At 39.6% G+C, this 27488-nt stretch overlaps 2 protein-coding genes across 9 annotated transcripts in view; one reads left to right on the top strand and one right to left on the bottom strand.

The window, feature by feature from the left end:
- LOC104939516 (B-cell receptor CD22) overlaps window positions 1-27488 on the top strand; it is a 509789-nt gene that overhangs the window by 209564 nt on the left and 272737 nt on the right. The gene's annotated exons all lie outside the window — the stretch shown is intronic.
- On the bottom strand, window positions 9430-26220 carry hoga1 (4-hydroxy-2-oxoglutarate aldolase 1). Its single transcript, XM_010744703.3, has 7 exons — window positions 25639-26220; window positions 24471-24599; window positions 23004-23131; window positions 22245-22379; window positions 16436-16532; window positions 10803-10936; window positions 9430-10103 (listed from the first exon to the last, which is right to left on the bottom strand). Exons 1-7 carry the CDS (start codon window positions 25850-25852, stop codon window positions 9954-9956), a joined length of 987 nt encoding a protein of 328 aa, XP_010743005.3. The 5' UTR covers window positions 25853-26220; the 3' UTR covers window positions 9430-9953.

The following is a 27488-nucleotide window of genomic DNA, read 5'->3' as shown; positions in this document are numbered from 1 at the left end:
GCTGCAGCAGTTTTGCCTATTTGCCCCTAATCATAGAGCCTGTTGCCATGGCAAAGTATTTAAATATGCTCTGCAGATCATCTTCACCTAACACACAAGTAGTGGCAGCTGTGTGAGTGTGTTCGTCTTCTTCTTTTGTTCCTTCACAAAAAAAAAAAATCCCCTGACCACATGGTTCATATCTGACTCTCTTTCTTAAAATTAATTTTACCAAACATATGATTTCTCTTTGCTCTTCTCTTACCATCTAATTCCACCAGGAGGGATCTCGCTATTTTCTATTTCACGCCTTCCTTAAAGAGAAGGCTTGTCTGTTATCTTATCAGTGAAGCTTCACGGTTCCCAAAAGCTTTGGCCATGTTTAGAGAGGAAGTGCACACGGCATACTGATAAGAGAGGCTTGGCACTGCAGGGATGCACACTGTCACTGCACACACAACTGCAAGAAATAAAAACTGGCAGTAAAACGAAAAAAAAAATACACACCCACAACACACCCAGCCTGATTTTAATTGCTCTGGGTTCCCACCACTCTCAACGGCACATTTGGGAGTTTGTGTATGTGTGTTTGAGTGTAAACATGCATGCATGAGTGCGTTGGTTGAGGTATATCATAGGTGTATTCATCTGCTAAATAAAAATTTCAGTAGCTCTTACTCTTCCACTCTGTGCTACTGCAGCTCAAAGATGAGAGGAGGAGGAGGGCTAGATGGATACATCAGACTGATGCTGGCTTCGTCTTATTAAAAATCATAGATCAGCTGCTTCTAAGAGCAGCTGCTGAGCTTAAAAAACAACTGGATTTATTTTTTATTGAGAAGAAGGAAATTCTGACCATCTTTAAAGGGTTGAAGATACAGATAAGTGGTTGGTATTTGGGACTGAACATTTCTGGAGTGTCCACTGGTTAATTATAATAACCACATAAATTCAGGCTAGGAAGCTTTGATGCATCCTCTCTTTCTCTCACTGCATTTCTTGTCTGTAACAGTTACAGACAAAATGCCCAACAGTTTAGAAAACTGATTAGTTGTTTCCTTTGTTTTATATCATTTTAAAGTGAACATATTTGGGGGTTTGGCTCTGGGAATTTACAATTTTTACATTTAGACTGTTAAAAATCATTCACTATTCTCAAGGGATGGGCATGAGCGTTAAGATCTGTGTATGTGCAGCTGCAGAGCGTTCATGCGTTCAACGCTTTTAGTCTCACGTCACTCATTTAACGTTAGGAACCAGGCGTAAAAAGTGACGTTTGGAAGTATTTTCAAGGAGAAAACGACGAAGACGGATAACAGGCAACCTCTCAACACCCCATTTGCTACAGTTGTCAGCAAGCAGCATTGCGATGCTAGCGTGAACTGCTGCGGTTTATGAGCTGCAGTACAAGCTATCATCGTGGTGTGTGAGGAAAATGTGTTGAAATCGAAGGCTGAACAAAATTAGCAGTTTAAAAAGTAAAGCAGCTACAGCTTCTTCTTTTTTAACCACCCAAATTACTGAAAATATTGCAACATTTTAATGTTTGTGGATGTTTTTCTTCATGTTGGCCAATCTCTACAGATAGAAATGTTCCCACATTTTTGCATTCATTCAATCGGTCAGTAGCTAAGAGCTAAATGTCATTATGTGCACAGATTTAGATGACTGGTGGATGAAAGGAGCGACCTGGGTACTGTGAATTGTTATGGGTTGTGCCACCTGACTCTATAACAGAGTAGTGATCATGTCGGTTTAACTGAACACAAAAAAGTTGTGGGAATAAATGTATTGTATTGGAGCATAATTGCTTCTGAAAATAGGATTAGAAATCCACGAAATTCAGTCAGACTCTGATCCACACATTCATTGTGCTCTCTTCCTGATCAAGTCACGTCTTTATTACAGGTCTCCCTCAGGCAAGTCATCAAAGCACATCTTGATTTTAAGACCAGGACACATTAATTTTATGGTTATATTTTAACATTTCAGCATGGCACCGCCTTCTCCCTGCAGGTGCTTCAGGCACAAAAAAAAAAAAGAAAGCGGCAGATTGAAGGACGAGAGGGATGGCGTTGCATGTGTAAATGTTGGAGAGGAGGAATAACACTTGAGCTCAGCCAACAGACCCGAGGAAAAGAGGAGAGAGAGAGAGAGAGAGAGAGAGAGGGTGGGGGTGCACTGAGGGATGTGAAGACATGATCTACATATTCAACATTTTGAGACCCATCAAGGGAAAATCCACACTTTGATGCTCAGATACATCACATCCATCTGCAGTGAATTCCAGCAGCTATTTTCTGAGACTGACTTTTTGTTCTGGAACTCAAAGGTGTTTCAACTTTAGCTTTCGGCAGTGCTGGAATGTAACTAAGTTCATTTATTTAAGGACTGTACTTGAGTATTTTATTTTCATGCCACATATACTGGCATAACATGGACAGTGTTACACTAGGCTTTGTATCTGTATAGTTACTGTCAGTCAGTGTACACTTGGACTAGTCTTCCTTTTGAAACAATTTCACTAGGCCAAATGCCCTCAGCCTTGTTGCACCTATTAGCTGAAATGAACACAAGCTATAAGTAGCTGATAATGGGCACTTTGGCTTTCAGGGATGCAGCTCCGTCCGCTCCCTGATGTTGCCAAAAGATGATTACATAACAAAACCTTGAATTAATAATAATGCAATTTTCACTAATATCACACCACAATCCAGCTACCCCTTACTTTAAGCTAATGTTTTGATTTAATGTAAGATAATGACTGCTGGCAATAGAAATGAAGATCCAGAACATCCTCATCTGTTCTCCTGGCATAACCTACTCTCATTTCAAAAATGTTTTTCATCCTTTCCAACCCTGCTCCACTTGAGAAAGAGTAATGTCAAAACCCCACTGGGCACGTCTCTGTCACATTATGCCCGCTGTTTAATCCATTCTCCACGCGACTTCAAACCCCACCGGGAGCGTTTATTAAGAGAAATGTTTTGCCCACCAGCCTTTGTTAACCTGCTCGGATTTGGTAATTTTCCTTGATTTAGATGCTTCTAAATATATAAATATGCTATATAGTTTTTGTTAGTTATTGTTTTCCTTTTGGCTGTTATTTTGAAATTCAACTGGTTTCTCTATGTCGCTTCTGTGTCTGACTTCCTGTCAACTCGAGCTGCTCTGTGCAGATTGACGCGGGCTGCTCGCGGCGTCCATCAAAAATAGAACATCTGCGTATTCTCTGCAGAGTCGAGCAGTGAAATTGACGCAGCGGACCCAGTGGGGTTTTAAACATTGACTAGAATGGCCGCGACTTGCGGCAGGGGTGGCGGCGCACACAGAACGTGTCACATCCCTGCCTGGCGGAATTTTGGGGTTATCTACCTGGTGTAGCCTTGAGTTGTGGTGAAGCAGGGTTGGATGGAAAACATGACCAAGGGGCTCACACATCGGTTTGGCATTTCGGCAATCCTACTTTCTTTTCCCATGTTCAATTGATGATCACAGTTAAGCTACATTTTCTTACAGTTTCTCACTTTTGTAAAGGGTCAAACTACAGTGTTACCCTTATTTTTTTCAGTTGCTGAAAATAGTCAATTGATCATTGTTAAAAAGAAAAAAATGATCTTTTAGATGTGCTTTTTGCACATTAAAAATTGTTGCTCGAAATGTTCCTGTGTTCCTTTCATTTTTGATGGTCCAGGACAGTGCCGGTCCTGGCCACATTTGCGCTCTGGGCGAACAAACCTAATTTTTCTTTTTCGGGTGCTCGTGCGCCCCCCACGGAGACTGCGCCCTGGGCGGCCGCCCACATTGCCCATAGCTAAGACCGGCCCTGGTCCAGGAACTACCAGAGTGGAGCTTTTGGTCAAACACAAGCTGCTTGACCGCTACAACAAATCTACAGCATTTATTTAGACTACAAGATACCAGTTTCTTACCTTTCTTACATCACCTGCTTTCTGCAAAGTTTCAGAGCTACCACTGTGTGACACAAGTACTTAGCTCTGTACTTGATGAAGGCATAACCTACAATTTCTCTGTGCCTCCTCACAGACCAGCCTACATATGAGTATTTGCTCTCAACAGATTATTCTTTTGTTTTTGGACCATTATAACAATGTCACACTACTTTTGCCTTTGTTATTTAATGAGGACAGTAATTATTCATTGTTGTCGGGTAAATTAAAATACAGGTCGCTTGAACAATCACTGCTGATTTTTCATTTCTCTGCTGAGGACAGTCTCCATTTGAGGCAAGAAATAGGTCACGTAGCTGCTCAATTATGCTTAATTTTAGATCTACAACGCCTAGTTTAACTAGCTGTTAATCAGGTTGTCGCTAACTTGGTCGCTCACTGTTGCCTGTAGCTCTCTGATTGGACCGGCATCCAAGACTCGCAATCTCTCTGTGAAAATTGAGCCTCTAAGACTTTGCCAGACTAATCTGTGCAATACATTAAGTCTTCAACAGTTAGCTTGTTAATGGGGCCAGAAGTGCCACATGCAGTCCATCAATTATATCTGTTTCCTGATTTGTTCTTCTGTGACCTCACTCCTCGGTCTGATCCACTCTCTTCTTTTTGTTGTTTACTTTCTTTTCTTTTTGTCCTGCACACAAGCCTTGCCTTTTTTAATCACCTTCCATCTTGTACGTGACTTTCCCTCCTCGAGTCAAAATTAACCAAAGTGTGTGTGTGTGTGTGCGCTCATGGTAATGAAAGAACACGCCACCCAGTGAAAACAGTGTAGATTGAAACACTGATGTGTTTTTAATAGTTTTTGGACAACAATGGAACTCTGCGGCACAGAGGAAGAAGATATATCCGGCTTTGGGGAAACACACTCAAGTACTAACTTTGTGGGATCTATTCATTGTTGGTTTTGGTCTTTTCATGGGATTTGTTCACCCTGCTCCTCTGTTTCTGTTAGACAAAAACAGTAATTTGATCGTGCAGACAATAAATGCTTCCTAGAAACCAGACTAACAGCTTCTCCTTGACACATTCAATTGTCACAAATGGGTGTAATGTAATGTGATCAGCTGTACTGACATGAAAAATGAGTGATCACAGTGTGTGTGTGTGTGCGTGTGTGTTAGAGGCAGCAGAAAGTTTACAGTCTCTGGCTGTGCAGGTTAAGGAAGTATCACTGTTTATCACTGCAAGGCCTGTGTTTCCAGATGTGTGGAGGCCAAAATAAAATCTAAATGTATAAAAATCTATATTCATCAGTGTGCATGTATTCTCTGAGAGAGGGAGAGAGAGAGAGAGAGAGAGAGGGAGAGAGAGAGAGGGGAGGGGGGGTGCTACTGGAAAGCAGCAGCAGCTAACCACAGGGAAGGAAAAATGGGGGAGGAAGAAGAGATATAGGAAGGCAAAAATGGGGGGAGGGGAGGAATCTGGGTATGTTTTAAGCTTGGTTTTAATCTGGGGCAAAGACAGAGAGGGAGAGAGGGACTGGGCATTACATGCTAGAATACACAGAGAGGTCACCACATCGCCTGCAGGGCTGGGATGGAGAGAGAGAGAGAAAGGGAGATAGAGAGAGAGAGAGAGGGAAACTGAAAGAGAGAGCTGAGAAATGATGGAGGGAGGAGGAGACGAACGACAAGCTGTCAGGTGTGGAGGGACGATGAAGTGCAGAGGAAACAAGAGAGGGAAGAGTGTGTGTGTGTGTGTGTGTGTGTGTGTGTGTTTGGGGGGGGGGGGGTGATGTCCCCTCTATGTCATCGTCAACCTCCTCCCTGTGACGCTGCAGCGCTGAGGGCAGCTTTTGCTGACTCGCCACTCGCTCGCCCTGAGAGCAGGAGTGAGATATACACATGCACCCCTCCCTCACTGTGTGCCCACCGGGAGCATTGGCATCACTCGCCCCGTGGGTGCAAGATCCTCTAATTGAGATCAAAGGGATGCCCTTGACGCAGAGCAGGGAGCGTAGGGGTAGCACGATGGGCCGCGTCGCCTCCATGTGGCCACTTAAAGGAACTACAATTTAGACACAGGTGAAGTTCAAAACTAAACACCTGTATATTTTTTTTAAATGATTAATTAAGGGACAAAACGTTTCAAATGACGGCTGGAAGTTTTAGTTTCAAGAAGTTTGAGGGTCGTGTGGGTTCAACAGTTAACAGTTAATTCAAGCTGTAAAAAAAAATGATTATGAATAATAAAATTTCAAAGAATGTCACAAATTATGTCTTTCTCCATCTGGAGAAAGGACCAAGGGCATGGCATGTTTATCAGAAAAAAGTGAAAGAAACTAAGTGATTTATCAAAAAATGAAATCAAGGTTTTTCTTTTTTGTGTTCTTTAGCAAAACATTTGAAGTGGAGAGAGGCTTAGCGAACTAGTGAATGAAAAGAATTTGCCTCTGTATTAGAAATCCTTGAGCAGGTGCCTTAACTTAAGAGAAGGGCTTGTAGATGATTTCAGTTTTACAGTGTTTGTGTCTTTTGTGTTATATTGCTCCCAAATGAATGAATTCATAAAAAACTCTATAAAGACTGGAATGTCTTTCAGGATGGAAAAGTTCAAAGTCTCGTACTGCTAACCTGTCAGTAACAAAGTTGTTGACCCATCTTGAGGTGGACCTCAAGTAAACTAACAATTTATAATGCTTCCACAGACTTTATGTAAATGAAAACTCTGCAGCTCTGCTGAACTTTCTTTTAGTTCATAGTTTTATTTCCGGGCACATTTACCGTTTAGTTCAGCCTTAGCTCTCTTATCCGCATTTTCAGCAGAAGCAGCAGCAAGCGGCTGGTATCAGCAAGGAAGCTCTGATAAATGGGCTGTACCATACCATGCCAGGATCAAACAGCAGACTGACATAAAAAAACACAAAGCAGCTAAAGAGTTAGTGAAGGCCAAACACAGAGCTTATAGGAGAGTGACTATTAAATAGGTGGACACAAACACAACTCCATTCATGCTCCAACTGTGTTTACATACCACTAACTTGCAACAGAAAATATGTTTGGAGGGAACCATGATGCTGCCAGGATTACATTTTTTAATCAACATAATGAGGGAACAATGTTAATACTGAAGGCATCTGCAAAACATTCACAAACAACTTATTTAATTTATTCTATCTACTCATAGTAACTGAACTTATTACAATTAAACTTTTGTAAGCTTAGTCCACAGTGATTAGAAGCATGAGACATAGCATGTTTATCTTATTAACATAGAACTGAAACCACATTATTTCCTCTGACAGTTTGCATGTGATTCAAAATCACCAAAAATGTTTCCTGTCAACATAATCCAGATACCAAATCCGTTTACAATAAAACAAGCAAGTAGCATATGTAACTTCCTGCAAACAGGGTTGTTTCAGTTAATCACACAGATCTTTAATTGTTCCATTATCTTTTAGTGCAATGTAAAATATGTCATAAAAGTAATTTTTGTGTATTTGTGTATCAAAAACTCCATGTAGTGGATATCATAGCAAGCGGAGCAAAATGCAAGAGGTCAGAGTTAGATAGGCTTCCAGACCTGGTTGTGGTTTATCAGTTTCTCTCTCGTCCTCCTCCTCCAATCTAACAAGCGGGTGTTGAAGGTTTAGGAAGAGGCAAATCTAATTTTTACACAATCATATTAAATCCCTGAATAATTTTATCAGAGAAAGAAAAGTGATTAATATGTAGGCTCAAAGGCCTAACATTTTAATGTAAATTTGACCAAACTTGAGACAAACCAGGCCAAATACAGCACTGACTTCAACCACACCGCAAAAGATGCACAGCTTTAGGGATGCACCACAGAAAATGACAAATGGCAGGCAAGGCCTAGGTCAAGTAGGACGATATAGAACGAACTGTCCTTGTAAAAAACAGAAGGATAAGCAGTGCTTCAACTGTGTGACCAGTGTTTTTAACATACTGATGATACATGAGAGCTTTCCCTCAGGAGTTGCCTGCACTGTGTCTTCATCACACAGGAAAACAATGCACACTTTCGTTATGATGCAGTAAGTATTTTTAAAGCTTTACTGCTAAAAGGTGCTAATTGGAGTCATTGTTAGATCAAATCAAAGAAAGTGCTATGTAAAAGCTAAAGGCTCTCATTGCCATGGCTACCTGCTGCACTTGGCTTTAATTACCACTGTAATTACGGCTTTTAACTTTTTCACATCTACAATAAGAGCACTCTGGCGGTTTATTCTGCTACAAACTTTGAGTTTGACCTGCAGCTCTGCCTCCTACTGAACTCTGACTGATCTTAAACTTACCAGTGGAAACATTTACCGCGTCTGTACTTTAGACTACACGAATCTGCAACCTTTCCTGTTGAGCAGATAATAGTCAGGCTGATTATACCTGGAGCTACGTTCAGAATCAAATGATGCTGCCAAACATCCTGTGCTAAGTGCATTTTATTTACTTTCTGCCCTTTTTTTGGTGTCTTGGAACAAAATTAAAGTCCTTTTGCTAAAAACCACTCGTGCCAACCTGTAGCTCTTTAGCCCCTCTCCAGTGGCTCTGACAAAAAAAGTCATATGGAAATGAATAATGGTTTTCTTAGATCGTTTAATTTTGTCATTTTGTCAACTAAAATGTGTCATATGTTACTTACCTCCTGCCTTCCTCTATATTAGCTTGAACCTCAGTGTTGTGGAGAAATTGCTGAAGTCAAAGGTCAATGGTGAGGTCAGGAGTGAAGAATGTGTTCAGGAGCCTCTGATGTCTTATGCTGTATTATCTATTGACACTTGGCCAAGGAGAATTAGAGACACTCTCAAAGTTTATCAGAAGTGCCTGAGTTGGTCTCACATTCTCCCAAACTCGTGCTGGTGGATAGACTTTAAACCCAAAGATAACACCACAAATACTATACGCTCAAAGAGAATGTCTTTACTCATGGAGGTGTTATTGTCAGCATATTCTAGTCTGGAGACACAGATGTCTGTTTACACAGATTGGAACGTCAACAGTAAGCTATCTATTATGACTAAGAAGGCAGCAATAGGTCTCTTCGACCATGGCCACCACAGTGTTAGATAGACTGGCACCCAATCAAAGCCAAACAATTAATACTGCTGAGGACCTCAAGGCCCACACGTGACCTCGTGTAACCTAAGGATAGGAAATTCCATAACACTCAGTAGCGTTGGCTTACTAATGTTGAGCCTCCTAGCTAGGCTAGCTATGGACCCCCCCAAAAAATTATTATTTAGAGGAAAATGAAAATTACTTTCACTTTCAAAACTACTGCCTCACTAGTATGAATGATCTGCAGTCAGAAACAAGCAGTGCAATGCTGAAACATGTTTATATCTATGCAAGTTTTGTTTTTGTTGTTTTGATAGTAAAAGTTGGTGACCTCCGCGAGTGCCATGCTGCCTGTAAAACACCAATCCATAAAGAACAATGTTTTTTTAAACAGTTGAAATAAAAGAGGAAACATTATGTTATTCAAGCAAAATGTCATTTTATTGTTGAAATAAGTGCATTGTTATATCTGTAATACTGAGGTGCAGCAGAGAAGCGACTTGTTGGTATGACGGTATTTGTTTGTTTATTTTTCAGATTGTAGTTTCCAGCAGATGGATTTTATGTTTGTTTGTTTTTTTAATCAGTGGCCCATTAGCAGCCAATAGCCAGTATGATATGACCTATATGAAAGTTTTCTGATCCACAATGATTGATTCATCATCCAGCCTGTAAAAAGGTTTTTATCTTTTCTTAGTAAACCAAGGATCTAAATTACAACCATCGCTTCAAATTACATGAATAAATTATGTTGTTGTTATATTATATAATTATATTCTGCACTGCGCTGGTGCTCCGCATTTGCTCTAAACTGAATTGGTTCATTAAGATTTAGATATTTTTATGGAGGGTTGTGAGGCAGCAATACGTTCATTTTCTTGTTGTGTTGACACTTTGTGCCACATCGCTCTGACAGGTTTAAGGACTGAACAGCTAAAAGGTTTCCAGGTAAAGTCACACACATACGCTCTGCCGGGTCACCTCACAGCCAGCCATTGGAGGAGAAGTCTCGCCTCAGCTGCTGAGTCTCTGCCTCTGTGAGCGACTGGAGAGGCGATCGACAGGCACCGCCGTGGAATCCGAACCACTCCATCGCCTGCTTGAGGGCGGGAACACCCAACTTCCTGGTCACCTAGCAACATAAAGCACTTATCAGTCTCCATAAGTAACCCCCCCCCCCCCCCAACAGGAAACAGCGGTGTGGTTTCAAAGCTTTATCAATAACAATAGTTAAAATCTGACATGGTTATTATTCGTGATTTGGCTGTTTCGCTTGATATTAGAGTGAAGCTGAATTTTTCTGATGCAGCATGTGGAGGTGTTTGCATGGTAGAGTGATGCTGTTCATGCAGTGACATTTAGCACACCTGAACAGACACATTTGTAGCTTGAAGCTAATTATTCAGTGCTGTTTCTGTTTCCTCACACATCGCACTGAGGTTCAGAGCAGCTCCGAGGGCACATCTCTGTCTCTAAAATTTACAAGATCTGGTCTCTAAAAGTTGACAAGGAGGAGGTTTCTTTTGATTGGACCTCTTAAAAACATTTTTTGAGAGGCATATATGACTTTTAGATTTTTTAAACATCATCAAGTGGACCCATTCGATGGAAAAGTATCTTTCAAGTCTACAAACTTGCAGTCGTTAGTAGTGTTTGTCTTCTTCCACTGAGGTTTAATGCAACCAGTGAAATTATTCCAGGCTCCAGATCGGTCTTAAGAACTATGACTAAACCTCCAGTCTGTCACTATTGGTGGGAGTTTGTCTCTGAGAAGCGTTTGCTCTGCGGTGCGGTGGATATAAGCGTCTATCATGCAGCAGATGGTACTCACGGCGGTGTTGGGCTCGATGAGACGCTGCTGCAGGACTCTGGCTTCCTCCCAGAGACCGGACAAACACAGACGCTCTAACTCACACAGCTCCCGGCCAAGCACGTTAGCCAGAGCACACACTCCGCCAACCGCACCTAAACAAGCAGGTCACAAATAAGAGTTCAAGGATCAGTGATCAAATAAAGATTTTTTTTCATTTTTTCCTCTTTCCTTTCATTTTTCTTTCTATTTATCTTTCTTTTCTTTTTTATACAATTATATACTGGTATAGAATGAGACATGTTCTTGACCTTCTGAAATAATTTGGTCTGTGAGGCTCTACAGCGATGCTCTGTGCTAAACACTAACATGTTCACAATGGTAACATGCTGATGTCCTCCGTTTTGCAGGAATTTGGCCAAAGCAAAATAGTGCTACATGAAAAATCAACAGATGAGTTGTTAATACTTTTCATTTAAAACAACAAATGTCAACATCATGGTAGCATCCAAAGAAAAGTCATTGGGATCCGAACCTCTGGGAACCATCCAATAGCTGTTGGGATAAATTGCCATCCCTAGAACATGCAGCTAACATGGCTAGAGAAAGACATTTAATAAAATATTTAAAATAGTAGTAAAGGTTTTGAAAAAAAGATTTTTATGTGTTTTTTTTTTTCAACCAAAAGTTTGCAAGAGGAGAACTTCCCCTCCACACAGGTCCCAAGAGTGAAACACCAAAAATGTCACTCATCAGGGGTGGTCATCAGCAATACCCTGACCGCACACATAGTTTGTTACACAGAAACATCTGGGAAGTCAGCGTTGGTACTTGGCACATAAATACGCCAACCTTTAGCAGCCACTGTTGTTGTATAAGAGCAAACATTCACTTCTCACACGCCATGTGGGCACTTTGCATGAATATATTGCCAGTTGTCGGTCTGACAGTGACCGGTTGAAAAATATGAATGTCGTTTAAATGTTGCCCTGAAATGGATTACATCAGTAAGGAAAAGCTCATAAAACAAGAATGGCAATGAGCCTTGTGCAGAGAAAACTAAACTCACCAGCATTAAAACACTCTTGCTCGTGCTAAACAAAGAGCTGAAGCCATTTCATAGGATTTCTGGGTGGCTATGTTAATATTTCTACAAGCAAACCTGTCACAGAGTATACGAGTTGTACACTTGTACACATTCACAACTAGTTGTTAAAATTTGGTTTAACACTGACATTAATTTGAAGGAGGTGGCCTGAGAAATGACATGTTTGATCAGTTCTCTGTGGGCAATCACTCAATCAGAACTTGTTTAGAACATTAAATATTCTACCCAGCAATCATGCATAGTGCACTAAAACATTAGCATGCATCAAACAGAAGTACTTGACTTGGCAACCAGGTTGGAGAATTTCCTCGAGAACTGTGTAATCCTTCAACTTGAGTTTTCATGACAACGTTTGGAGGGAATTCAGTGTTCAAACAACTGAAGATAAAACTGAACAGAAAAGACTGAGGTATGTTCTCTGCCTGAACATATATTCCTCTTAAATAAAGCCATCCATCACTCTCGTGGTTTTACATTGCAGTTGTCAACAAACAAATATAAATGATTTACTGTCAACAGACATTGTTTCTGAGATAGAAGTCCAGCGCTGCATCCTGTTATTTTTCCTTACTGACAGATCAGTAGGCAGCAGTGCTTCTTATGACGTCTATTTTTATTTTTTATTTTTTTACTTGCAGATTGAGATACATATACATTTGCTCAGGCAACAAGATATCATGGCCTTTCAGTGTGACATCTCATTGTCTGTGTCTGGTGTAGGAGAAAAGCAGAGAGTCAGCCTCCATCCATGGCCTTGGAGTTGTTGTTGTGGATAGATGAGCCGGCGGCTGGTGATGGGCGGATTTTCTGTCTGATTTATGTTTCTCTGGCCCTGCTGCCACTCAGATCACACAGCTGACAGCAGCTTACCTAACGCTGCTGACTGACAGGCGAGCAGCCCTGCCTCCTCGCTCCATTTACAGCTTGTGAACACTGTCTGATTCAAAATGTGCAGCTAAGTGGACGGATGGTATGGCGAGGTTTCTAAGCCAACCGACTGAAATAGATCTTTACCTAGAAAACATGGAAATCAACACATCCACACTATTTAAACATTTGTCAAGATCAACCAACCCTTCAAAACTTTAACATATAGTTACCTATTGATAACACTTTCAAGGAATTATTCCACTGTTTGACTGCTTCCGACTGAAACCAGTCCCATGTTATGTTATGTATGCCATGTCTGAAGGCAATTAACTTAGTTCAGCTTATCTTATCTTACCTAGCCTGGTTCTGTCCAAAGTTCAAAAACACACCCCAGTAATTAACATGTTATATCTTGTTTGTTGAATCAGTTCATAAACAATCATTTCTGGTTTTCCTGGAGACTTAGTTATTACATAAAGCTGTACCAGACCTGAGAACACTGATGGATATCATGCAGGATATTGTTGTATAAGATATGAATCTTCTGGAATATTTCTAATGATAGGGAGTAAAACTGTTCCAGGCTATAAATACATTTATCATAGGTTCATATTCATGTAATTATTTGTTGTTGTTGTTGTTTTTTTTACCTTGCAAGCATCTGAAGGTGAAGCAGCGAGCGGTAAAAGATGAAAACAGCTTCCGTTTCCTCGATTTTCCTCACAGATAAAGAAAAGGCTGAGATATGTCTGCTGTAGGAATAACTATCATGTGATTTTTCTACACTCCACCAAAATTTTGCTTCGGCTTCATAATTACATCCTCTTCAAGTTATTGTTAGTTTTAGAGCCATTTAAAGCTATATTACGTAGAAATTATTTTCGGGATTTAGCGTGGCCAGCAGTGGCATGGATGCTGAGTTCATTCATGTATGATTATCATCAGTGGATAATAATAATAATAATAATAATTACACTAATAATAATCACTCCACCACCCCTATTGGCCTGTAGGAGTCAGGGCAGAGGAGCACAGTGAGTGAGAGGGGAGAGACCATATAAGACTTATTTACTAAGACTAATTTATAACTTATTTATTTAACTTGAGCTTTTTTTTGAGAGTAATGATTAGAAAGTGGAGAAAGCCAAGTTATACACACACACACACACACACACATATATATAAATAATACTAATAACTAATAAATAATTTCTCTGTCTTTGCTAGCTGTTTGTGAAATTTTGTGCACATCCTGTGCATCGCCTTGGGGCTAAGCCCCCCGTCCTTAAAACCTAGTGACGCCTCTGGTCCCCAGTTTCTGACATAAATATGTGCAACAACACATGACACAGCTGCCAGTTAATAATGGCCCAGATTGGTGTCTGTCTTTCAGCTTTGTATTTCGTAAAGCTACCACTAAACATGACTAAAAGCACTCATGTTTTCTTCATGGTGTCTTTTAATTTCTCCATGCACTCTAAATACAAGGTACATATATTGTGCGTGTTGCAAGTTATGTCATGTCTGTGTTTGGCTAAAAAGGGTAGTTTAATCAGTGCTAATATACCAATAAAAGAGATAGCCAAAAGAAAAATGTAACATACATAACCTCTCACTTGCCTTTTGGAGCTTCCGTAGTTTTAAACTGCCGACATCAGCAGCAGTTTCCCTACAGCATGATTATGCAACAACAAGCCCAACCCCTAAATAATGTATAATTTCACAAAATGTAATAAGCTGTAGGGATGGTGAGAGCAGAGATTTTGAATTTGATTTGGGAAGCTATCTGCAGATTTGGAAACTTCACAGAGTGAACAGTCTTGACTTTCTTTTTCTGCCACATTCAGCAGGGTTGGGGGGGTGTTGAGAGCATGAATTTGGACATCAAAACATGTAGTCACAGCATGGACACATTATCATATCAATCACTCACTGATGTTACACTGCTCTGCATTGCACACACACACACACACACACACACACACGCACACACACACACACACACACACACACACACACACACACACACACACACACACACACACACACACACAGCCAATTACTCCCATATTTCAGTTATGGAGATGAGAATATGTCAGGGAGCAAAGATCAGAGAGCTGCAGGAGTGCATGTGTGTGTGTGTGTGTGTGTGTGTGTGTGTGTGTGTGTGAAAGTATGCTAGTGTGACATTGGGAGAACATGACTCATTAGGTTTCTTAGCATCATATTGATGCATATCCCCTAACGTGTTATCTAATCCAGGCTTACAGTACACTGTACGTGGCCGACATACCAAGATAGAGGTACAAGAGGAAGGTAGAAGACATCTTTTCATCTCACCTCTTTGCTGTGAAAGCCTGCTGAGGTTTTATGATTTACTGCGACTTCACAATAAGTATCACACGTGTTCCTGCAGGACAAGAAAACCTACGCTGATAAAAACGCAGTCAGTGAACAAAATTTCAGTGCGACCTGACCTAGGCCACATGTGAGTGAATGCATGGCTACGATCTCAACTGTCATCTTTCAGATGTGAGAAGCCACATTTAGAACGTAACTAAACTAAAATGTCTTTTTCCAAAATCAGCCAATGAAAAGAAAGGAGATGTTGACTGAATCCGCTTGTTTATTCTATCTGACAAAAAGCATGAAACTTGTGCAATTAATTTAACTAAATTATTAGTATATATATAGTGATTAAAATGAAACAGCTGTAAAACACCACTACAACAGCAAAGATTCAAATATTCAGTCAAGAAACCCCTAAGTCGACTACGGAAATACAGGCAGGGACTGTTCTGAGGGCATAACTCCAAATGTTACCAAATTAATTTCCTCCAAAATCTCCTCAACTGCATCACCAAGTAAAGTTTTTAAAACAGTTCCTACTTTAACTCCAGATGCAATGACAACATAACTTCAGCAAATTAATTAAAGTTGACTAATTGTACTTTGTACAATTAGACTACCTCAAAATGATCTCGTGTAATTTGTAATCTGTGCTTTTGCTAATTGATTCTTATAGTGAAATGAAATGAAACAGCTGCTTGGGAGGCTGGAAATCAATCTAATGAGATTTAAATTAGGACATGTTTAGGACACGAAGCCTGAGAAACTCAATATCAGGATGATGTCCCTGAAGTTTTGCACATTCAGTAGACGGTGACACACAATCCCTTCAGGGAAGCTGCTCTGTTCATCTGGAGTGTGAGCAGAATCTGAAACAACTACAGGAAGTGATCCCAGAATAGGGTTTAATGGTAGAAAGAAGGGGATGTTGACATCTCCACAGGGGACAGGAGGTCATGCACCCCTCATTGTATGAGAGAGGGAAATTTGACCAACCCCATAAAAAATGTTCATGATCAATTCAAACTCATACTTTTCTGTGTTTAATTACTCTCAGTGGATGCATGTGTGTGTATATGTAATCATAATGCAGAAAGTACTGATGAGATGCAGGTTCAAGGTGAGCACTAACACATTGTTTTTTCTCATATCACATTACAGTGAACTCAGGAGGACTTTTATTTATCGGGAAGGATCAGGAAGGACCAAACCTCTGCTTTGGTTGGATAATTAGAAATCAAACAATAGGGGAGATTGCAGCATGGGGTATTTGAAGATGGCAGCATGTGAGAAACAGCTCTGTTAGTCATGTTTTAGGGTTTCTTACCAACACAATAAGCAGCCATGAGAAACCCAGCTGAGCCCGCCAACACCTGGAAGTCCTGTGTTGTGGTTTTGTGAACAATCAGGCCGATACGTGTGATCTGAGGAATGGATAAAAAGAAACAGACAGAGAGAGAAGAAGGTAAAAAAAAATAAAAAATCAGGACTCAGGATTGTCGTCACTCCTCCCTGCTGTCAGGACTAATATCTGGTGTCTTTTTTAATCCCAGGTGAGGCTGTCACAGGAGACACAGACAAAGCCAACATATCACAAGGTAAACAAATCGCTCAAACTGAGAGCGGCATTGACTCTTCACATGGTGGAGGTTTTGGGAGGAGGGGATTGTTCAAGATCCCAAACAGAAGAAGAAGGAGGACGACGAAGAGAGAGAGAGAGAGAGAGAGAGAGAGAGAGAGAGAGAGAGAGAAAAAACAAGTCCCAAGTGAGGAAAAAAAAAGAGATTCAACTTCAAAAGAGGAGGGGGAGGTGGATGGGAAAAGCTCATGAATAATTGATAAGCTCCCCATTTTGTTTTGCTTCTTTTAATTTTCTTTTGTCAATCCAGATATGAAACACCAAATCCAAATAAACCTGAAATGTTCAAAGGGAGAGTAAGACGACGCTGAGCTGAAAACTCCGCAGGGAAAACCTGCAGTGCATTTTCAGTCTCCATCACGGTTACCGAGGAGAGAGTATTTTTAACTACTGGGTGTCAATCAGTTTCCCCATATCAGTCATTTCAAACATGCAAGACTGTAATTGATCAGTCAGTCAATCAGGTTATAGGAGCTCCTGCTGGTCTCCTGAAAGCTTGAGCACTCTGGCTATTTTGATACAGCTCCCCAGTGGGAAAATAACATCGCATCAAGAGTACTGTCTGCCCCGGTGACAGAAAAATACTCATTAGCTTTTATTTTTTTAATTCATTATTGTCATTAGCGTGGAGAAACCTTTAGAGCATTGGGAAACGCAACCCTCTACTTAAGATTGGGGTTTTTTTTTGTTGGCTCAGGGCAAGAATGCACAATATGAGTATAAAACACCAAGAAAAATCCATTTCAGTAATTACCATTAGATATGCATATATCCTTTAGATGTATGAGAAGAGACATACTGTAATAATTCAGTAGTAGCCATGCCACCATGCTTTTATACATGGTAATATCAGTTTGTTTTTTCAGTTGGTTCACCATTTTGGTCCAGACTGAAAAATCGACATTTAGTACAGACATTAATGGTCACCAGTCCTTAATGATCGTCTGACTTTACCTCTCCAATGGGTCAGAGTTTCCAGAAGGACAAAAGGTTTGCCCAAATTCCAGACAAACATTCATGATCCTTGGATGGTGTGTCCTATATCAACTCATTTTCAACTGAAAACTCTCTCTCTCTCTCCCTCCATCACCATTACCACCACCATCTGTAAACATACATGTCTCATTAATGCTTGTTAATGCATGTTACTAACTAAACTTCTTCCCTTGAGTTTCTGTGTTCTCTCGTCCATTTTTACTGTCATTATTGCTACCATATCTCCATTACAGTTTATAGTTAGTTTATGATTTGCTGCTGCTGTGCATCTGTGTCTCTCTATTTCTATCACAGGTTCCACTGCTACTGTAATCATTTTATCATTCATTGTAATTGTACAATATGTTTGTGTTGATTTGTCCTGTACACGTGACATCTATTGCACGGGATCCCTCCTCTGTGGCTCTTCCTGAGGTTTCTTCCACCTTTTTTCCCCGTTAAAGGGTTTTTTGTGGGCAACACCTTTTGTGGGCATGTACTTTGTGACTTACAAATAAAATTTGATTTGATTTAATTTGATTTGATTTTGTCCTCTAGGGCCACCATAAATTAGATCAAATTATGCTTTTCCAAGATATTTCTCAACAACTATTGGATAGATTGCTGTAGTGTTTGGTAGAGACGTTCACGATCCCCTCAACATCACTTTTGTGATCTTACTTTCACTTCAAGTTAGGGGTGTCTTGATATACAGGTATCAAATTTCCCACACTTTGCCTTTGCATAAGAAATGAAACACATGAGCATGGCCACATGTTCTCTCCTTCAACCCTACATTTTACAAAACATTGTTTGCACCATCATAAATGGCAAATATGGATCATTCTAATTTTGATTCTGTAAGTGCTATTCCTGTTAAATGACTATCAATAAGAAAGACCCGAACCACTGATTCAGGTTCCTTTCACACATCTACACCATAACATGTACTTGTGACCATTACTGCATGTATAAGTAGGTAGCATAAACACTGACCGAGGCCATCATTTTACACCATATTACATATCCAATATTTTGCATGTTGTTGCCTTAACAGGTAGCCTAATGTTAGTACAAAGCATTGCATTGAGGCAACAAATGAAAATTCACTGTTCTGATTATATATATAAAAATAACGAATAATAAAGAATAACTCTAAACCAATAATTATGCTTCTTCAGAGCTTCATGCACATGTTTTTTCCCCTCAAGTTGTCCAACAAGTTGTCTTGATTTGAAAGGTGTTAAATAGTCACGGATAACTTTTGACAATGTGCCACCTGTCTGGAAGTGTGTTCCCGCCCACATTAACTCACACATTACAGCACATAAAAATGAAAAGCTTTATGAGCTCTATTTGCTATGCAGTAAAGAGATAATTGATATAGTTTAGTTTGATACAAGTGAAATAAAAAAAATATTTTTTAAACTCTTGTTATATATTAAATGTAAAAAAAAGAAAAAAAGAAAGGTTTTGGAAATCAGAATTTTTATTAGTCTGACAGAACTTTGAATGTCCATTAAGCTTGTCTACTTAATCACCACTAAGATTTGGTGACAATTGATAGAAAAAATCTCATCATATCATATTTAAGTGTGGTTCCAGACGTGAGCGGTTAAGACATAACGATAAATGATCTTGACTCACGTGCAAAGATAAGTAACAGTAGGCGTTGTAATTATTTCATTTCAGAGACAATAACTGTTTGGATTGATGAGAGGTTAATTTTAGTCAGTGTGTAAAGGTGATATAACAGGATTCACCTGTGTGCTCCCTGATATGCATGTGCCTGTTGCACGTGCATATCAGGAGCAGGAGGAATCAAATTAGAAGAGATGAAACTTTAATGAGTCCTGAAGAATCAATTCTTCAAACAGGAAATATCTTAACCACACAATAAGAACATTAAAAGCTTAGTTACGTTATATCTTCAAAGATTTTTTTCTTTGTGTCTTTTGTCTGTTAGAGAGTTCAGACTGGAGACAATGAGGAAAGAGTAGTGGATGACAAATATCTTGAACAGGATTTGAACCCATGACATGACTGAACTCGCCAGCTGTGCCTCCCAGATGTTCACAAACCTTGTTTTCACCCTCAGCCTGTCTTATTTATTTATTCACAAATGACCACTTCCACATCTGTCAGAGCTGACTGCTGCCACTCTCCACTGATCATCAAAATGACAATACCTCATAGCTGTACGGAGAAAACAAAAACACGGCAATCAAACTGCCGCCAAGTCTTCTGTGCCCAAAATAGAAACACGTGGAACCAGAAACAAATCTATTTCTACTTGTTGTGTCTTCATATTGTTGGTTTGTTTCAAAAGCAGCTGAGAGAATCTGAGGATCTGTTTGATCCTGTAAGAAGCTCAAAACAACACGGCACTGAAAACCATGGTACATTACTTGAGTATACCCATTTTATTCTACATATATTATATGTCTACTTCTACTCTGCACCAAACCTTCCAGTTTTATTCCTGTCTATATTCTGAAGATTTTTACAGAGAGGTTTGCTTGTTTTTATTCAGAAAAACATGGTGAAAATGTTTTTTTAATAGCTGTTGACATCATTTTCTGATTTATGGAGTGATAAAGAGAGATATTCAAAAATAAAACCTCTGTACAAATGTTTGACTCAAAACAACAACAACAACATGAAACAGGAATTTTGAATCTGGCTTTATCTAGTGTACACATTTCAGTTCTGGAAACGTATACGAATTAGTGCATGTTTAATGGGATAATGCCTCACTTGCATGGTAAAATATAACATTTCATAACTTGTAATATAAATATAATTGTATTAATAGAAGTAATTAACTGGGGAGATGTCATGTCGATATGCTTTAGTTAATTCTTTATAAACAGATTCACCCGTGGTGTCACATATCAATTATCAGCATTTTCCTGAGCTATTGCCCTGATACAGCTGTATACAGTCAGTTAGTTCTAAACACCTATAACCTAACCAGCAGCTAAGATGCACACAGACTTTCAGGTAATTGCAGGAGACACACAATTTATTTGTGTGTATTTGCATACAACGAAGTTACATGAAAACGTTTCATATGCATTTGGTGCCTGATTTTAAGTACACAGAAACATAGGAAAAGGAAAAAGGCAATAAAGGAGCTTTTCCACATGGCAGCACAACCAATCACATGCTATTTTAGATCAATCACAGATGGTCATGCAGTGAGAGGCTGTTGTGAGACAGTTCAAACTTGGCCTGTAAGCCTGTCTGCACCAGTGTCAGCTGATAAAATGCCCATTTCTTTTCAGGAAATATGTCCTGTTGTCCACTGAAAACCCATTTCAAATTTACTCTGGCCAAAATATCACAAGATTCAACTGCAGTGAAGACCATGCTAAAAATATGAACCATTTTTTTAAGTCATCATCATGAGCTGGCTGATGTGTGGAAATCTGTGTTCTGAATAATCTTTCTGCAACTTGTCTGCCTTCCTCAAAATGACCCATCACCCATTGTTTTCTGTGTTTGGCCTCTTCACGCCTACAATTGAGCAGGGCTGCTCTGTGCTTGAACTACACCCACACTTCTGTCTCACAGCAAGTGGACAAACATGTTATTTCCCAAATCAGAAATTCATTTGCAACTTCTTGCAAACACTTCCTACACAGGCGCAAAAGGTATTAAGAGCTCGGCAAGAGCACACTGTTCTTTTTTCTAACACGTAACCCTGGAATCAACTACACACACACTTTGGTTTTAGGTTCCTCGACAGTCAGTACTGTCTTCTCCACAGCAGCTACTAAAATAAAGAAATGAACAAAGGAGGACAGTCCTGTTTCTATTTAATGTACAGCATAACAGTTTCATGGCAGAAAACATCATTGTCAGAGGCTGACAGGAATTGTTTTTCCAACGTGCTAGTTAATACGGTATGAAGGATATGAAGTGAATGTGGCCTTAATGTAGAGCTGAGCCCTGCTCTGAGAATAAAACCGATTTAGAGACATGGCTGTTCCTCTGCCGCCCCCCTGAGGATAAACTTGGATAAAATTGGTTTCCCCAATATTTTAAAACCTTTTATTCTTTCACTTTAATGTGGTTTCTTTATTATATGTCTGAGTGGAAAAATATCCATGTCACTCATCATGGTCATGCATAACATACTTGAAACATTAATTACGATTTGCTACATATTTTCCAAAAACATTCAATCAATTTAATTTAAATGTCACATATAGGTACAACCATGTACATAATATCAGTGCTCAAATTGTTCAATTAAAACTGTATAAAAGGATAGTAATAAGAAAATGTGGTAAATAACAAGATTATTAGATAATCATTATAAGTTAATAAAAGTAATCTTTATGGAACTAAATAAGTAATAAAAATAATAAGTTAATTAAGAATCAGTGCTGACATTTACAGAGATAATGTTTCTCTGCGTGCAGCACAGTGACACCTGCACTGAACTGACAGCTGATTTCAGGATTTCTTCATGACTCAAACATTACATGGATAAATAACAAGATTTGTTTCTTACGTCTCCTCCGCTGTCTTTAAGGCCAAGGATGTTTGGGTGTTGAGACAAGTGTACAACTGCGTCCAGTGGCAGCTCAAGGCCTGTATTGGCCGGCACGCTGTACAGAACCACTGGTACGGGGCTGTTGTCCGCAACCTGCAGGGAGAGAAATATGGAGGGCTGAGACCTTAAATACCTGTGAATAGACCGTGTGTCAATCCCAGACTTTAACTTTCTTCTCCTAACATCTCGTTTTACTGTAAGTATTTTGTTAACAGATTTTCACTGTAGTTTCAGTAAAACTCCTCATTATCAGAATTGTTGATCAAAATTGTGTTTGGTGAATCGGTCCATAACAATATAGTGAAAGCCAAGAAGTAGTAAAATAAAAACAAAAAACTAAATATAGAATAATTCTTTACAAAAAAATAGTTGTACATGTAGGAACATGCCAAATATTGTCCAAAGAATAGAGAAAATAGAGAACTTTGCACAAATTTACAGTATTTAGTATGAAGAATATTTGCAATTTGCAAGACAGAGTCCAAGAGATGTGTGTTAATGTAACACTAGATCAGACCATGGCACCCCTTTATTTATTACTCCTGTTGTTTTGATATTATATTACTAAAAATGTGCAAATGAACCCTGCATCATCTTCGACCCATGCTTTACCCACTTTGTGTACCACTGTTCTCGATGTTTGTACATCCTTTTATACACAATGCAAAACAATTACGCTTAGGACACCAAATTAGCTAGTAGCGGCCCTGAGCTGACCTTTGTGAAGTGCTGGATCAGAGCACGGCTGTCCATCTTGCCCTTGTAGAAGCAGGGCGTTACCACGAGGACAGTATCAGCTCCAGCTGCCGCCATCTTCTCTGTGAGCTGGATGGTGGCACTCGTGGCTGAACAGAGAAAAGAGGGAAAAACAACTTTACTAAGAACCATCTCAGGTATTAGCTGTCAAATATTAATTTAATCTAAAACTTGATTGTTTTAATTTATTTGACAAAAAAAAGCCTATCAAATGCAAATATTTCCTGATTTCTTTAGCAAACTGAATATATCTGGGTTGTGGACAAAACGGGACATTTGAGGACATCACCTCGGGCTTTAGGAAACACTGGTCAACATTTTTCACTATTTTCTGACATTTTCCGCACCAAACAACTAATTAAAAAAATCTTAATCTTAATTTTAAAAAACTATTTACAGATTAAATCAATGATTAAAATGATTGTGAGTTGCAGCCGTCCTGCACAACACATCTGAATATACACTGAAAATACAATAAAGAGGGGGTGTGGGGAAAAGAGTGAATATCAGTCACACAAGGCAAGAAGAAATGGCTACAAAACACATATTGGATTTAAAATCAGTTCCTCTACAGCAGGATTGAAGGCCAAGCAGGATCCAGACAATTTATGTAACAAATATGTCACTGAAATTTGTACAGAATAAATATCTGTGAAATAATCGATGAAGTAAGAGACCAGGAGGTTTTTTCATCATCAGTGAGTGGAGGAAGGAGAGGGAAGTAGAGGTGCTGTAGAGCACGTTAATGCACATCTCTGTGAAATTTCATTATGTGCCATAGAACCGAACAGCCAATAAAACTCTTACAGAGTCCATTTGACTTTAATTATCAGGCCATAAAAATTAATGACTCCACCAGCTCATAATGAGCTTAATCAAGGTCACTAAAATCTGATATTGGAAACACATGTAGAATCGATTTGTGCTCCCAGAACTATACACACTGGATTATGATCCATAATTCTCTGAATTAACAAAAAAATAATAATTAAACACTGTTCTCAAAGTTTTTATTTACTTCCTTTTGTGTTTTTAATAACCTGAAGTCTGAATAACCATCAACTGACTGACTGGGATATCCACAGGTATATTTTTTGCTTTATTCCATCATTCCAATTTTTCACACCTTTGTCATGCTCAGATCATTTTCACTGTTTTCTTTTATCCTCTGTTAAATATGTTAGTATGATGAAGGATAAAGTGATTCACGGCTGCTGCTAAACATATTTCACATTAACAAAGAAAACTTTTGATAATCTTTTGACGGCCTTTACTTTAAAAAAAAGTTTTTAAATGTAACTTATGTTGATTAAAATGTCATATATCTTTATCTATAGAAACACTATTTATGTAAATGTATTAATCATAATTCAAAAAAAGCAGCTGTACACTAGAGGTGTTTATAGACATACACACACACAGACCTACATTCACAGCCTGATCCAGCCATCACCAGTTTGTCCGCTGGCAGCGACCCCCTGACCGTCCTCACCACCTCCACCCGTTCTTCCTCTGTCAGGTATGGATACTCACCATTGGAGCCCTGAACCACCAGACCTGCACCAGAAAACATGTTATTTCCTTTTTGTTACCTCTGCAAAGGTCAAATTATCTGCTTATGTTCATCTGCCTGATTGTCTGTGACTAATCAACTGTCCCTGGTGGTCAGAGAGGCTTATGTTTAATGTGTATGACCTTTTTTTTTGTACCGTCATCACACCAAACTCTAATTATACTTCGAAACAGTCTGTTATCCAACCACAGCAATACTGACTGAAAGTGAAACCTAACTGTGTATGACTTTGTTTGTGTTTTCTAATTGTTTTGTGCTTTTTATGCCACAGCAGATTCCTTGTATGTAAAAAAAAAAAAACATTCTGCAATAAAGCTAATTTCTATTCTAAAAGTAATAATAATAATGATAATAATAATAACAATAATAATAATAATAATAATAATAAAACACTAATAGTGACATTATACAGAAAGAATTTGTGAAATGTGCACAATAACTAACACAAGAACTCACACAGGCCAAAATCAGACTCAACCTTAAAGGTAAAAAATAAGTATGAGTCAGAATATCATGTAAGAATATGATATTTATTTATGTCTGAGTTTGTTTCCATCTATAATAATAATAATTTAAAATGACTACTAATGCTATTTGCAGCAGTTACACAATTAGTGTTGGTCTACTATGGCGATCAATAACCACCCGGGGGCGTTAAAACACTTGCAGGTGATTTTGCGTTTTTTTCCTGCATACTGAACTTTGTCCTCTCTGTCGGGTCCCTAAACAAACACTGAGGACTGACCTACTGACAGCCAATGAACCTCAGCTGGTTTTACAGGAGTGAAATCAGTTTGATGTCCCAGATATTTTTAGGATTCACCAGAGACAAATGCAAACTAAAATCTAACTAGATGTTTTTCTAAATCTGAGTCTCACATGCACCTGAATATTGAACATGTTTTTTCTGAAGTAAGAAACTGAAGCTCAGCTTGTGAACTACATGCATCCCTCTCAATGACCCCTGCACCTCGGGTCTCCCAACTTTGAGATCCTTTCTCTAATATGTTCCTCAGACCTGACCTTTGAATGGTATCTTTGCATATTTCTGCAGGTTTTCCTCCAGCTTCTGGTAGTCCACCTCCTCCTTGGCGGTAAACGGAGTAGCAATGGGCGGATAAATCCCGCTGAGGTCCAGCCTGGCAGCTGCTGTGTAGCTTTGAGTTTGTTTCCATGCTGGTAGGTGAGCCTTTCTGAACAGGGGGCTCAGACTTCTCCATGCCCGGGCGCACAGCATTGTGAAGCGGACACAGTGACCCAAAGCTGCTCGCTGCCTGTGTGCTGGGACTGTGTGCAGCTGCTTGCAAACCGAGGACAGTTAATCACTAACCTGCTTTTGTAAATATTGACCAGAATTTGTGATTTCTGAGCAACTTTGAGAGCCAAGTCTTCTTCCTGAAAACGACTCGGTTAATGCACAAGCGCGTTTGGAAACCGAGCACGTTTGGCTCTGCACAGCGTTTCTCTGCTAACTTCACTACAGTGCCTGCATGAAGGAGATTTCAGTCAAATGACACCTTGTAAAAATGACTGAGTCGGTCACAAACTATGATTTGAACCACACGGTGTTAGCAAAGTACTCTGCAACAGATCCGGAGCTCCGCCCAGCGGCTGTAAGGGATCATCCACCACAAACAGGACGTCAGGAGGACGTACAGGTGCGTACAAGGCCTCACATGCATCCTGCAGGCTCCTATCCTTTACAAAGGGAACTTTGGATATCATTTTTAATCATAAAATACATCAAAAAATATTCGACAACAACCATAAAAATCACATTTCTCCATGTTTTTATGAATACAATGTTCTATAAATCAGGCTATGAAAGACGTGTTAACAGATCCCTCTGTAAGAACATTCAGATATGAATAAAACTGGAAGGTTTGATCTATCGTAGTGCTACTAAAGTTTTTGAGATTTCTGGCCAAGGACGCTGGAAGTGGGGGGGCTGGGGGGGCTGCAGCCCCACCTGGTGGTGAGAGGCTGAATGGAAATGCAAAAAACCCCTGTTGAAATAAAAAAATATCACACTATTATTATACTACTGTCATTTTATTTACATAACTCAAACAACATATTTGACTATAAATGTCAGAAGCATGATTTGATTCACAAAATTTAGTACCGCAAACACGTAATGACCGCGTCTACAGCAAACAGCAGCACACCAGACTTGACTCATTTAATCAACTGGTCTCAGTCTTCAGAGAGTTGATTGGTCAAACTGTGTGCTCTTGGTTGGTTGGAACTAAAACCTGCAGCCACACGGCCCCTTTGTGGACCAGTTTGACACCCCTGACCTATGTCTATCATCTTCTGGCACCCATGTGACCCAAACCACACACATCACCGTGGCAACCAGACCAAATAAATCAAACCCAGAATACTGAAAAACAAAAAAACAAAACAATATATGGCTCCTACAAGGGTGGTGTGAAGTAGATTGTGCAAACTTTGTGCAAGCTGTTGAGACACCTGTCTCTTCGCAGGGTTCATCTCAATTTTGTCTGCATATAACTGTATACCCTGATGCACCCGATAGTCACTGATGTACTTTTTTCTGCTTTCCTGATCAACGGCTTCAGATGGCTTCCTGCTTACCTTGTAGAAAAGCATGCATAGCCAACAAAAATGGAATCGCTACATTGGTCAAAGTGCCACACTTCAATGATCTTGGCAACTGTGTACCCCAGCTTGAGGGCCTTGTTTAATTCAACGCTATCCCAAACTCACGTCAATGCTGTGGCCTGTTGAGAGTAACTTTTGGTTTGGCATCTGTAGTATCGGGTGAAGGTATGGCCAAGGAACAAGCGTCTCATCGCCAGATTGTTGAACTGGTCGCGGGACACCCTCACAATGTTTGTGGAGGGGCT

The sequence above is a fragment of the Larimichthys crocea genome, chromosome X (assembly GCF_000972845.2).
Source record: "Larimichthys crocea isolate SSNF chromosome X, L_crocea_2.0, whole genome shotgun sequence".
Taxonomy (NCBI): domain Eukaryota; kingdom Metazoa; phylum Chordata; class Actinopteri; family Sciaenidae; genus Larimichthys; species Larimichthys crocea.
This window is presented reverse-complemented; position numbering and strand designations above follow the sequence as displayed.